The 14,352-nt window shown below is 37.4% G+C and overlaps 1 protein-coding gene across 1 annotated transcript; it reads left to right on the top strand.

Annotated features, from left to right (window-relative positions):
* Positions 1-3,473: 3,473 nt before the first annotated feature.
* pwp2h (PWP2 small subunit processome component) lies at positions 3,474-13,795 on the top strand. Its single transcript, XM_052599111.1, has 21 exons — positions 3,474-3,653; positions 3,859-3,971; positions 4,085-4,179; positions 5,634-5,733; positions 5,836-5,979; positions 6,984-7,119; positions 7,244-7,512; positions 7,672-7,815; positions 8,111-8,181; positions 8,268-8,404; positions 8,477-8,625; positions 9,526-9,673; positions 9,961-10,111; positions 10,231-10,411; positions 10,952-11,099; positions 11,830-11,938; positions 12,078-12,143; positions 12,269-12,487; positions 12,584-12,734; positions 13,220-13,294; positions 13,450-13,795. The coding sequence occupies exons 1-21, from the start codon at positions 3,636-3,638 to the stop codon at positions 13,610-13,612; spliced, it is 2,787 nt and encodes a 928-aa protein (XP_052455071.1). The 5' UTR covers positions 3,474-3,635; the 3' UTR covers positions 13,613-13,795.
* Positions 13,796-14,352: the final 557 nt, after the last annotated feature.

Here is a 14,352-nt window from a genome sequence, read left to right as displayed (position 1 = left end):
GCTAAAATGATTTCACTGAGATCTACTGAACTGTATGTAGTTCTACTTCTAAAAATTTTTTTAAACCTGAGATTTGTTTTTATACCTATTGATGTATGGAATCTGTGTCACCATGCTAATGTAATTAGGTTTCAGAGAAGACACTAATCCATGATGCAGAAGGCAGCTACAGAAATCCCCATCACAAGAGATCATGATCACAAGCTACAGTAATTGCATGGTCGGTGAATGAAGGGTGAAATGTTTACACGTTAGCATTCCCAGTGAACTTGATCTATTTTCAGAGGGCAAGTGAACAAAAAAATCCTGATAACAAAGTTTTTTATTGTTTGTTTTTTTATTACAACGGTTTCGATTTTCCATTATTGATAAATGGTTTGTGGCAATAACATGGTTGCTGAGGTTTATTCCTTTGACAAAACCCAAGAATAAAATGATCTACAGCTGAAAGCGATCACATTGCATTTACATTTTGAAAGGTGATAACCACCGTACAAGACAACCAAGACAGGGTGCGACACAAAGCAACCCCGAAACCACGTCAATAAAAAGAGCACAATCAATTCAAATACAACACCCGGTCCTTAGAAGTGTTTTCACAGCTAGATTGAATTCGCTTTTTTCCTCTTCCTCTTTCTTACCAATGAAAAAAAAGCATTTCACTGAAGCAGCACTAACAAGGTGTTAATCATTACCAACATAAAAAAAAACAAAGATTGTGCAGTTTAGTCTAAAAAATAAAAAGTGATGCCATAACTTTGTGAGCTGGTCACTTGTCGACAAAGAGCTCAACCGGATAATAAAAAATTTGGGAATATCCGCTAGGCCACACTCCCTTGTCCTATGGCAACAATAGAAACCAACGCAAAACCAGATGAATCCACGGCTCATGCTCCTGGAATCAGAAGTGTTCTGTACTCGTCGCTGGACTGGACAAGGGAGGTGGTCCGAATGCATCTAGATGTTGCTAGAGGGGTCAGCTCATCCCATCTGACAGTGATGCAGCTTTAGATTCTCTTTTTTTTTTTTTTTTTTCATATTTTCTTTTTTGACATTTTGGTTACAAAGTTATACTGCTAAAAGAAGTGAATGAAAAGAAGGCAATGCAGGGAAGGGAGTGTGCACAGTGCATGATGGCAACTTGTGTCTTCACGAGGACGCCTGCTTCTCCTGTTCAATGGCTGCGGACAAACAAGAAAGAGTAAACTTAACTTTGATTCTGTGTAAATGTCAATTGATAGCACTCTGGGAGAAAATTACAAATGATAAGTTATCAATATTAATATTTATATTATCCACTGGTGGTGGATGAGGAGATACCCCCTGACTATGTAAAGCACTTTGAGTGCCTAGAAAAGCGCTGTATAAATGTAAAGAATTATTATTATTATTATTATAACCTAAGGCCACTGATATCATAGCTTACAGTCGTTATGTAATGCCAGCCAGTTTTGTGCTTTAATTCTTACTTTCTTTCGATGGCAGTGGGTTTTTCTCCTGAGTCTCAGTCTTCTTCAGCTTGGTTTTGTCAAAGCTGGTGACCTCCTCAAGATTTGGTTTGTCAGACATGATTGGTTGTCTGCTCAAGGAACAAAAGAGAATATAAAATGTCATATATTTGTTTTCTGAAGAAAAGAAAAAAACAAGAAAAAAAAAAAAAACAGACAATGAAGCTCTAGAAAACTATTGTTCATTTAGTGGAGATTTGCATCACATCCCGCTGATGTTCCTGACACTGAACAAAACCGCACCCTTTCTGAATGGCGTCTGAGGCGTCAAAAAAATGATTTACATAACAAAAGCTGTTCCCACGCTGAGGTTACAATATGAATAATTAAATGTGATAGCAATTCGGTTTTCTTTCTTTCTAAGGTAAAAATCCTACATACTTCTGCTCATGATTTAATTTATTTCGTGTGCACGGCCAGGCAAAGCATTCTGACTGCCTTTCGCAGAATGTGATTGCATTGTGGAAAACCACCGCCCTGTACTGCTTTATCACCCACTCCACACAATGCTGCCGTTTCTTTCAACGCCCTCTTCACCAATCACACCTTATAACGCACTAACCAACTGTGCTTTCGATACAAGGCAGTAAATGTGCCATATGCCATAATGAGTCACATCCTTATTAATGCATTTGCAGCACAAAGAGGATTAACAAAGGAAAAGAGGTTAACCGCTTTGCCTGAAGGTATCTAGTTTAAAGCAACATTTGCATATTCTTTATTTCTATTTGTAACATTCTGAAGATGTTTGAACACACCACGTTTTCAAATACAAAAGCATATGCTTTCCCCCCAGAGTTATTTTGAAAAGAACAGATTTCACGTTCAATAAAAATAGTGATATAACGGTTTACATTACACGACACCAACAGCATTATTTCATCTCTAAAACTCTCAAACACGTACCTTTGTAGACGGATTACAGTTTGAAGTCTTCTGCTGAAGTGCGTTGCAGTACTGTAGAGCGCCAATGCGCAAGAATGAAATATATAGAGGGAGATATGCTAATCAAGCGCTGACGTCACTTCTCTCTTCTCTCGGAGAACAGAACAGGGTCAGGTCAGAGGAATGTAATATTATCAGAATTATTCGTTTTAATCAGAGATATTCCCAAACAGAAATACAGGAGTTAAGATAACGAGATTAATGAATCTATCATTTGTCTTTTCTTTATTTCTTTTTTGAGTTTACGTTGAAATTATTTCAGCATCGCGCCAAGACACCATCTGGTGGACACGTTAGACTGTAACTTTTCATTTCATGCACAAACTTTATTCATATAAGCAGGGACCAACATAACAGCTTAGATGTGTGTACGTGTTTTTTTAATACATAAAAAGGTGGTTGCTTAATATCTATAAATGATCAATTAAAACGCATTAAGAGTGAAATGTATTGCTTATATTAAAATTCTGTCTTTTTTTCTCCACCGTTCGTAGCTATATTGATACAATATTTTATTAAATATTTTTTTTTTATATATATACCTGCAATAACCTTTGAGATACAACCTTCATAAACATATTCTTCCAAAGAAGACAAATAACCATCAATTTCCTCAATCCCCATATCTCTGGTTATTCCCCTGGCCAGATGTTGACTTTATACAGCAGGAACTGAAAGACAATTATAATCGACTTATGATATGGTATATAGTCCAGTCCAGACTCCAGAAGTATTTTGTGAAACATCTCCCACAGTCAATGACTTTATTTACAGATGGATCGATATGCTGGTGGAACAGTATATATTCCAAGGTGTGAATTTTATATTTAAGAAAAGAGTAACCAACCATTTATCAGTATATATATATATAGGGGATTTTATTTTATTTTTATTTTTTTGTCCCCTTCCCCTCCCCAATCGTAGATAACGCATAAATCTTGTTCCACACTCCAGTCCAGTCGGTGGCGGTAACCTAGAAGCTGCCAATAAAATACCAAATAAGAAGAAGAAACATAACCTTTGGGAGACTTTTATGTGACGAAGCTGGGTGCTTTTAGTCTGGTATTGACCCGGAAGTGTTTTTGAGCCCATGTGCGTTCATGTATTTGTAATTTTTTCACGTGTGGAGCGCAGGACGCATGATATTTAATGGATAATTTGTAATATAACATCTCAGAAAACATGAAGTTCGCATACAAGGTATTACAGACACTAACTTTTGATGTTCTTCTCGTGAATAATTTGTATTACTTTTTTTATTAGACATTTGTGTGAGACTGACTGCTTCTTTTATTGTGACAAAAATATTTATAATCAAGCAAATAAAAAAAAGCAGATTGTTTGTTTTAAAACCGAATGTATCTGAGTGAATATTTTAATTTAGCGTGTTCGTATTTTCGCCTAGTTTTCCAACTTATTAGGGTCATTTTATCGCCACGGGAACCTGTGTTTCTCTAAAGATGGGAATTCTGTCATCAGTCCTGTTGGCAACCGCATCTCAGTCTTTGATCTGAAAAAGTGAGTATCAGTCCTTTTCATAATATCCCTAATTTCATTGTGCGGTCTTATTAGCAAGTGAGATTAGTCTGTTTTCAACTGAGGAAATGTTCAATCCGGTTTTTTTTTTTCAGTAACAAATCAGAAACCTTACCAGTGTCCACCACAAAGAATATCAGCTGTTTGGGAATCTCTCCGGATGGGAATCTTGCCATACTTATAGATGAAGGTATGGAAAAGTATACAATTCACCATGCACTGTTTTTCCCCCTGTAATAAGCATTATTGTATTCTGGAGACCATTTTGAATATAATTTCATCTAATTTAAACCCAAAAGTGAAAGTGAAGTGACATTCAGCCAAGTATGGTGACCCATACTCAGAATTTGTGCTCTGCATTTAACCCATCCGAAATGCACACACACAGAGCAGTGAACACACACACACTGTGAGCACACACCCGGAGCAGTGGGCAGCCATTTATGCTGCGGCGCCCGGGGAGCAGTTGGGGGTTAGATGCCTTGCTCAAGGGCACCTAAGTCGTGGTATTGAAGGTGGAGAGAGAGCTGTTCATGCACTACCCCCACCCACAATTCCGTCCAGCCCGAGACTAGAACTCACAACCCTTCGATTGGGAGTCCAACCCTCTAACCATTAGGCCACGACTTCCCCAAATGGTAAATGGACTGCATTTATATAGCGCTTTCAACAGACCACATGGCCATCCAAAGCGCTTTACAATTTTGCCTCACATTCACACACACATTCACACACCGACGGCGGTGTCTGCCATACAAGGCGCCATCCAGCTCGTCGGGAGCAGCTGGGGTTAGGTGTCTTGCTCAAGGACACCTCGACACTTGGTCAGGTGGAGCCGGGGATCGAACCACCAACCTTCCGGTTTGTAGACAACCTACATGAACCACTGAGCCATTGCCGCCGAAAAGTTAAGGATTATGAAAAGGCTGTGATGTAAAATGTTAATCACAAAAACAACAACAACAACAACAAAATCCATAGTTGGAATAATCATTATGATTTCTCACTAGCAGTGACATTTCAAGACCATTATTATTATAGATTTTTTGGTTGAGCTTTTTAACTGTTTGATGTGCACACTTTTTGTCATAATTTTAGCTAATGAAATTTCATATTAGAAATTATATTCACCTTTTCTGTGTCAACAATCAAGTTAGCAAATTTGTCATTCTTTGTACAGAAGGTCAGATTTCCTTGTTTCCAGTGAAGCACATTATTGTCTGTAGAGCTGCTTTAACCTGAATTGGATTTTGCAACAACAACACTTCAGTTATTGAACTGAATCAAATGAACACTGAATAATGACACTATTGTTTTATAGAGCTCCTTAACAGCAGAATCTGAACTGTTTCCATAATTAATTCTGCTGTTTTCCTATTTATCACTACGGAGCTACTCTTTTGAAACAATCTGTATTGTATAACCGTATGAATTTACTCTTTGGAACATGCTCAAGTAAATGCTGCTTGAGATATATGGAGGATTTGATGCTAATATTTTAATTTAATTTTCAATAATAATATAATCTGTAAAGGAAACCAAGTGAAGTAAAGAGAAGTTGTGGCCAAGTATGGTGATCTATACAGGTTGGTGGTTAGTTTTTTTGCTGATGAGAGAATTTAGTGTTTGATTAATGTGTTTCAGATGGAGCAGCCATACTGGTCAGTTTGGTCACTCGGGCAGTACTTCACCATCATCACTTCCACAGTCCTGTTCAAAGCGTGTCCTTCTCCCCTGATGGAAGGTCAGCTATTACACACAGCTCATATTAACTTTGCAATATGATTTTATGCATGAACAGCTCTTATTACATTTTCCCTGGTCTTGTTCCTTTGTTTCTTTAAAGGAGGTTTGTGATAACCAAGGAAAACGTGGCTCTAATGTATCATGCACCTGGAAGAAACCGAGAGTTTAATGCGTTTGCTTTAGACAAGAGTTATTATGGGCCATTTGATGAGACGACATGTATCGACTGGACAGATGATTCCAAGTGCGTAACAGATTATTTTTTTCCCGTATCCTTAAATGTATGGATTCTGCAGCAAAAGAACATTCACTGTTTTATTGTGCATTTTATACTTCCATGCAATTTTAAAGGAATATTTCAGCCTAAAATGAAAATTTGTTAAATGTTTTCACTCTCAGGCCATCCATGATGTAGAGTTTGTTTCTTCATGGGAATAGATTTGGAGAAATGTAGCATTACATCGTTTGCTCCCCAGTGCATCCTTAGCTGTGAATGAGTGCCATCAGAATGAAAGTCCAAACAGCTGATAAAAACATTACAATAATCCAAAAGTATCAACATGACTTCAAACTATTGCTTCTGGACAAAATACAAGTCCATAATCTGTAATAACTTTCCTTAGTGAAAAAGTCCATCCACTGTTGTCCTCTCATATCAGAATCCACCCACATATTTGTTTAGACCTATTTTCGCTTGATCTGTTGGATGTCCTGATTCAGACGAGACACCTTTTAAACGAGAGAGAGTAATATTATGAATAGAAGGCCTCTTATTGGAAACAATGGTTTGAAGTAAAAATGTCTTGATGGATTTGTTCATTAGGAACACTTATCTTTTCGCTTCTCACTCATGTTGATTACTTGTGGATTATTTTGATGTTTTTATTATCCATTTGAACTCACATTCTGAAGGAATCCATTCACTGCAGAAGATCCATTGGTGAGTAAATGATGTAATGCCAAATTTCTCCAAATCTGTCCCATGAAGGAACCAGCTCACTTATATCTTTGATGTCCCGAAGTCTAAGTATGTGTTTAACAATAACATTTACATTTTTGGCTTAACTGTTCATTTTAGGGATCAATCATTTTTGAATACTGGTTTACCACATGATGCTCTAGTCCTGACTTTTCTATGGATTTCTATAGTAGTATGTTTGAAATGTAATGAACTGCAAACCGTGCAGGTGGGAATCCCCTGTATTTATGTGACCGATTAAATTCTTGCTCTTCTTTACTGATAACTAGGTGCTTTGCTGTGGGCAGTAAGGACATGACCACTTGGATCTTTGGAGCAGAGAGATGGGCAAATCTCATCTACTACTCGCTGGGAGGTCATAAGGACATCATAGTGGGCTGCTTCTTTGAGAAGGACAGCTTAGATGTACGTTTGTAAAGTGTCTGCTGCGTTTGTGTAGCACGGGAGTGAATGTTACGTTTGTTTTTGCATTGCAGTACTGGCAAACCTCACATATGCCACCTTTAAGCGGTTTCATTTGTTTTCACAGATGTACACAGTGAGTCAAGAGGGCACTTTGTGTGTATGGGAAAGTGACACTGAGCTCGAGGACTTACAGAAGGGCCCAAAATACTCTGAGAGAAAGAAGATGGAGGAGGAGAAAAAAAAGAGAGAAGAAGTGGAAAGCAACGAAGATGATGACATTGAGGATATTGTAGGGGAGGATGGAGAGACTAGAGGAGATGTGATTAAAGGAAACGCAGATACACCCAAACAAGTGGAAGGCATCAAAAATGTCCGCTATTCTCAAAGGAGCAAGTGAGTTTTTTTTTCCTCCCTCTGAAACTCTCCTTATTTCTTCAATCTATGGGTCTTTTCTTTAGACTTGTTCACACCAAGATCGACGTTCTGGTTATAAAACATGGCGAAAGCTCTAATGTCTCTGTAATTACATTTTAAATCGGTCTTTTATTGCAGGCACTATTTTAACAAGGCGGGTGATTTCAACAAGTTGACCGCTGCAGCTTTCCACAAGAAGACACGTATCCTCGTGACCGGTTTCGCATCGGGAGCGTTCCACCTGCATGAGCTGCCAGAATTTGACCTCATTCACTCACTCAGGTTTGTAATATTTCCATTGAATATTTGTCAAAAATATCCAGTAGCTGTTTTTTATGAATCAAACTGCACTGTTCGCAATGTATGTTTTTGTTTGCAGCCCTCGAGGACAATTCAATAGAAAGATGTGTTTTGTAGAAATTATATAGAAGACTTTGATGAAGATTGCTAGATTTTTTCCTAGCCCTTACAACTAGAGTATTATGTATTTCATTTATCTTCAGTCTTAACCACAAGTGATTGTGGCTTTATTCCATACTGATTAATGAATTCTAATGTAGCATAATATCACATCTAGTATTTCAGATCAGAGGATTTCTACCATTGCTATGAATCCCACTGGTGACTGGATTGGCTTTGGCTGCTCAGGTATTGTTCTCAACCAGGTTTGTTCATCGGAGCACAACACTATGCTGTCCTGTGCTGTAATGCCTTGTTTCCATCCCGTGTTAAAGGTCTGGGCCAGCTGCTGGTCTGGGAATGGCAGAGTGAGTCCTATGTGTTCAAACAGCAGGGACACTTCAACAACATGAACTCTTTGGCTTATTCACCTGATGGTCAGTATCTTGTTACTGGAGGGGATGATGGAAAGGTAAGTCTTCTACCACTAGGTTTTTGTCTTGGGATTAAATAAGAGAGATGCAATTAAACTGTTGCTTTCCAGGTTAAAGTGTGGAATACCAACAGTGGCCTCTGTTTTGTGACGTTCACTGAACACTCCAGCAGTGTCACTAATGTTGCCTTCAACTCCAGTGGCTTTGTGGTGGTCAGCGCCTCACTAGATGGCACTGTTCGAGCATTTGACCTGCACAGGTATCAACTTCTCCATTTCCAACCATGTGCTCACTGTTGCACAATACTTCATGCTTGGGTTTCCTGTTCTGTTTATTACTTCAACCTTTATTTTCATATTCTTTTTAAATCTCTTATGGCATGTAAAATAAATATTATAAACATGTAAATATAAATGTGATCATAAATAAGATAAATTTGATTATTAAAGTGTTGAATGAGTTTTGAATCTGTTGATTGTGATTTGTAAGTAGACCGCTCAATTTATTTGCAGATTTCTCTGATTTTATAGCTCTCTTGTAGACTTGTAAAAGTATTGCTTGTAGAAATATATCTTGATGATGATATTTTGTATTGACAGCAATAGTAAAATCAATAATAATATAATAACATTAAAAAAACAACAACAACAATAATAACAATAGTGATAATAACAATAGTAATGCTGAAGATGGCGATGATGATGATAATATTTTATTACATATATTATCATCACCATATTTAGTATTACTATTGTTATTATTATTATTATTACGGTTACTATTATTATTGATATAAATGTTATTATTATTATTGACATTACTATTTTCGTCAACACAAAATATTGTCATCACCATCTTTAGTATCACCATTGTTGTTATTACTGTTATTACTGTTGTTGTCATCACAATAATATTATTATTGTAATACATGCTATTACTATTTAAATACTTACTCATTTGTCTTTTCATTGCTGTTGCTATCATTGCTGTTTTGTTGTTTTTGTGTTTTGTTGTCATTTTGTGTTCACCCTATGTTGTATGTTTTTGCACTCTAAAGAATAAAAAAAAATAAAAGAAATCTGCTTCCTATGCACATTCTGCACTGCTGAACACTCTGCTCTCTCTTTATTCTCGTTTTGTCCTCATTCTCTTCTCTCAGGTACCGGAACTTCCGTACCATGACGTCTCCACGACCGGCTCAGTTCTCCTCTCTGGCACTGGACAGTAGTGGGGAGTTGGTGTGTGCCGGCTCTCAGGACTCCTTTGAGATCTTCCTATGGTCCATGCAGACTGGACGACTGCTAGAGGTCAGATACCACCGAATTAGGATGCTCGTTTGTGATCATGTGACAAGTGCAGTGTGTAACATCCTTGTATATAGTTATACATTTGTCAATAAAAAACAGTATGGTTTGTTGTACTGTGAATGGATAAATATTAGAAATGACTGTTATTGGCAAACCTACAGATAGGCTTAATATTTGGTTGTTGGTCCATTTTCAGCCAAGACTAATCATTCCAGTGCAAAAATCATTGTTGAGCCTCACAGTTGATATGTAATTGCATTCTTTGTAACTCTTTACTGCTGGAGTAGGTGCTCAGTGGTCATGAGGGTCCTGTCAGCAACTTGTGCTTCAGTCCAGTCCAGTCTGTGCTCGCCAGTGTGTCATGGGACAAAACAGTCCGCCTGTGGGACATGCTGGACAGCTGGCAGACCAAAGAGACCTTGCGGCTCACCTCTGATGGCAAGTTCCCCAAGTGACCGGTTTATGTAAAACTGTTTAGAGAGAAAAAAAAAAGAGTAGGTGGTTTGGAATGAAAAGGATGTGTTATTTATAGATGTCTTTCTCCTGTCTTTATTCAGGACTCGTTGTTACATATCGTCCTGATGGTCAGGAGTTGGCAGTTGCCTCTCTGGATGGTGAAATCACATTCTGGAACCCTCAGACTGGAGGACAGACTGGCTCTATCGCTGGCCGCCATGACCTGCAGATGGGCCGTAAAGAAACCGAAAAGATCACTGCTAAACAGTCTGCCAAGGGAAAGTATGTCACAGATATATATATACACGCACACATATACATGCATACTAGAGCTATTTTACTGCCTGATAACAACCGTCATCATTAGCAACTCTGAATAATATACCATAAAGTTACACCATTTAGTAAATAGTTTTTGACTGTGTTTACAGTAAAATGAAACTGGATTACTTCAGTTTTAATACTAGGCCTGTGGTAACATTGTTGGAGTATATTTTTAAAGCAAATATTGAAGTAAATTATTTTTCTTACACTGTAATGGATTTATGATGATAATCTGGTAAGATTTAAAAGGCTTTCTTCTCAAATAATGTTTTATGTCCTCATTTTTATTTATGTGTTGAAAATGTTGTGGCTTATTTACTTATGTAGCAGTAAGCAGCTGTGTTGTAACTGGGATAATGTTCATAAACCCCTATGGTTTTATTCTGTGATAACAACTGGCTGGATTAACCCCAATAAACCGAATATTCCCTGCTGAACCTAGATGTACTGTATGTATTACCAGCATTAATCACTTATTTCCTCTTAACTGATTTGTAGGTCCTTCACCTCCTTGTGCTACTCAGCAGATGGTGAATCGATCCTTGCAGGTGGCCAGTCAAAGTTTGTGTGCATTTATAACATCAAGGAACATGTTCTAATGAAGAAGTTTGAGATCTCCTGTAATCTCTCTCTGGACGCTATGGAGGTACACACACACACTTATTTAGCAAATTTGTCGGTATTCACTGCAGAAACAGACATAAAAAAACTAGAACACAAAGCTTCCATTTTGTTAATGGGAATATGATTTCTTAATAGCTTATTGTATTCTGATCATTATTTATGACACATAAATGTTACTAAAAAATATAGAGGCATACGGTATTTTCTAGAACTTAAAACATCCTTATTAATCCAAAAACTGCTTTTGTTGAAACCAAGCTCCCAAAATGACTCATTTTCTACTTGGTGTTTTTATTTGGAAATAGAGCTAACACAAATCAACACCTACTACTTCATAATCACCTCTTTGGTCTGCGTAAGGTCAATTCATCACACATGAATTCAGTGATGTCATCATCCAGCTCAGTTCAGTTAAATAGTATCTGTGTAATCAAGTCAACGATATCGCTGGAAATTAAGTATCCCCGACTAATCAAGCCAGAGGCGGCAAGGAACCAAAACTCCATCGGTGACAGAAAAGAAGACACCCATTTAAACGAATTGTTTTAATCTGTCCTTCTGTTTCTAAATTGACAGTGTTTGATGTAAAAATACTAACACAGGAAATGCAGTTCACGTCCCCTTTGTAATTTAGTTTCCTATATCACCTGGAAAAATCAACAGTAATCATGCAGTATATTCACTGAATTAGCATGTCATAATTATTTTACTCTAGCTTCTGAAGTCTTTCTGCCATGTTGTTCTTTTCTCAGGAGTTCCTCGACAGGCGTAAGATGACTGAGTTTGGTAGTCTCTCTTTAGTGGATGAAGGCACAGGGGATGGAGACGGAGTGGCGCTCAGTCTTCCTGGGGTCAAGAAAGGTGAGTCCACATCTCACTGATTAATCAAATCAGTGTAGACGAGCATTTTGTTTTTAAGAGCATTGAATGTATTACTGGATATATAATGTATACTGGCTTTTGCATGCAACTCTTATGCCTGTCTCTCCTCATCTGTCAGGTGATATGAGCTCCAGACGCTTCAAACCAGAGATCCGTGTTAGCTCTCTCTGCTTTTCACCTACTGGTAGAGTTTTTCTCTTTTCAGCACAACACATTGATTTCAGAATATTTAACTATTCAGAATCATGTTTATTATGACATTTTTATTGAATATGGACTGATGATGTTTTGGCCTACTTCTCCATTCAGGGCGCAGTTGGGCAGCAGCCTCCACTGAAGGGTTGCTGATCTACTCTCTTGACGTCTCACTGGTGTTTGACCCCTATGATCTAGACATGGATGTCACGCCAGCAAGCATACGGCAGCAGATGAGGAAAAAAGAGTGGGCATCGGCCATTTTGCTGTCTTTTCGGCTAAATGAAATGCCACTCATAAGAGAGGTTCTGGAGGCAGTTCCTTATGACCAAAGTATGTTCCCTCCTAAAATTGTCAAATAATTTCTTGTCATATTCAAACTACATAATTTTGATATCATTATTTTTATATTATTGTTTGATCTTTTAGTTCGGGTGATTTGTAGCTCACTGCCAGATGTGTATGTGGATAAGCTTCTGAACTTTGTGGCCTCAACTTTGGAGAAGTCCAACCACCTGGAGTTCTACCTCAGCTGGGCTCAGTGTCTGCTCACCTTACATGGACAAAAGCTCAAGAACCGGTCAGCAGCAAAAGCAAAGCTCTTTTCAGAATGAGCTCTCACTGGTTATCCAATCCAAGTTTTCCAATTCTTATACTATATTTGCTTATACTATATTTCCCCTAAACATCACTTTATCATACCATTGATAAATTAGCTAGTTTTAAACATATAAAAAAAAAAATTAAAAGCATACAATGTCATATATTTGATTTTCAGTTGTTGTAAAAAAAAAATATATATATATATATATATATATATATATATATATATATATATATATATATATATATAATTATTATTTTTTTATTATTTTTTTTTACTAATGGGGGGAAGGTATAGAATAAGTGTATTTATTTTTTGACCACAAATATTTTTTGGAGGTTAAACTTCTTTCCCTGCTGGTTTGTACAGAAACATAAGGAAAAATGATTAATGTCCTATTTTGCATTGTTTTATCTGTTGTTGATGAGCACTGTATGACTGCTTGTATATCTCCTTTTCAGATCTGGAGCTGTGTTGCCTACTGTACAGCAGCTGCTGAAGAGCATCCAAAGACACAGTGATGATCTGTCCAAACTGTAAGCTTGACTGAATTCTAAAAAGGAAGATACTGTTGATGTTGCCAATAATGTATAGCCATTGTTGCTGATATGGCCATAAAACTCTAATTCTAAAACCGAAACAATGTTTGTTTATCTGTCAAGTTTAAATGGAACATTTGTTTTCTTCCCAGTTGCGACTGGAACATCTACAACATTCGTTACGCCGCTGCTCTGTCTAAACAGAGAGGGATGAAAAGAACAGCAGCAGAATCCCTCAGTGATGAGGAAGAGGAAGAGGAGGAGGAGGTGTCAGTGGACTCCGGAGGCGATGAGGAGAATATAATGAATGAGTAGTGGTGGAAAACTGATCATGAAAACTTCAGCTGAAACGTGGACAAGCAGCAGTTATTATGCAGGTTTATGTATTTTGTCATTGTAAACATGGACAGACAGCATCTGTAACCTTGTAAGAAAATGACATGACACCATTTAGACTTTTATATATAAAATATGAACATTGGTTTAACTGTTGATAAATGTGTTATTTCTTTTTTTTTTTTGTATTCTTGTCTAAAGATTTGGAAGCTTGTTCCTGTCAAAAAAATTGCAACTTTTTTTTTTTTTCTCCAAGATGTTAATTTACAATTGGAAAAAGCCTAAAGCAGTGGTTCCCAACCTTTTTCAGCTCGCGGTCCACACAGCCAAAAACATATGTTTGCGTGTCCCACTGCAAAAAAAGTAACTGACTCTGCTATTGTTGGGTTAATAACTTAGCTAGATTGTTAACGGTCTTTAATGAATGTACTGGCAATGAACCGAAAATAACTCTGGCTGGCACTGCTCAGCAAAACGGGAAAAGCAGATCCAGGCAGAGCTCGGCAGCGGGTAGACAGTGGAGCAAGCAGTCAGGACGGAAATTGTTGACAGCCATTTATGCATGTTTGAATTTGTTGTTCTGTAGCATATGCAGCAAAAATATCTACGATAAATTGGTGGTTTATTCTTAAACCAATCAGCGAGCTCAGATAGTGGAAGCATAGTTAAGGTTTAATATAGATTATTTTATTTATTTAATTATATATATGTAATGATGT

This window comes from Carassius gibelio, chromosome A1, assembly GCF_023724105.1.
Source record: "Carassius gibelio isolate Cgi1373 ecotype wild population from Czech Republic chromosome A1, carGib1.2-hapl.c, whole genome shotgun sequence".
In the NCBI taxonomy this organism is placed as follows: Eukaryota; Metazoa; Chordata; class Actinopteri; order Cypriniformes; family Cyprinidae; genus Carassius; species Carassius gibelio.
The sequence above is the reverse complement of the archived record's forward strand: the minus strand, read 5'-3'. Positions and strand labels throughout refer to the sequence as shown.

What these genes read in the sequence shown, in the direction of transcription:
- pwp2h (XM_052599111.1), top strand. An exon ending in GGACAAAAGCTCAAGAACCG is followed by an intron (nt 12,735 to 13,219) that starts GTCAGCAGCAAA and finishes TCTCCTTTTCAG; the next exon opens with ATCTGGAGCTGTGTTGCCTA. An exon ending in AGTGATGATCTGTCCAAACT is followed by an intron (nt 13,295 to 13,449) that starts GTAAGCTTGACT and finishes TTTTCTTCCCAG; the next exon opens with TTGCGACTGGAACATCTACA.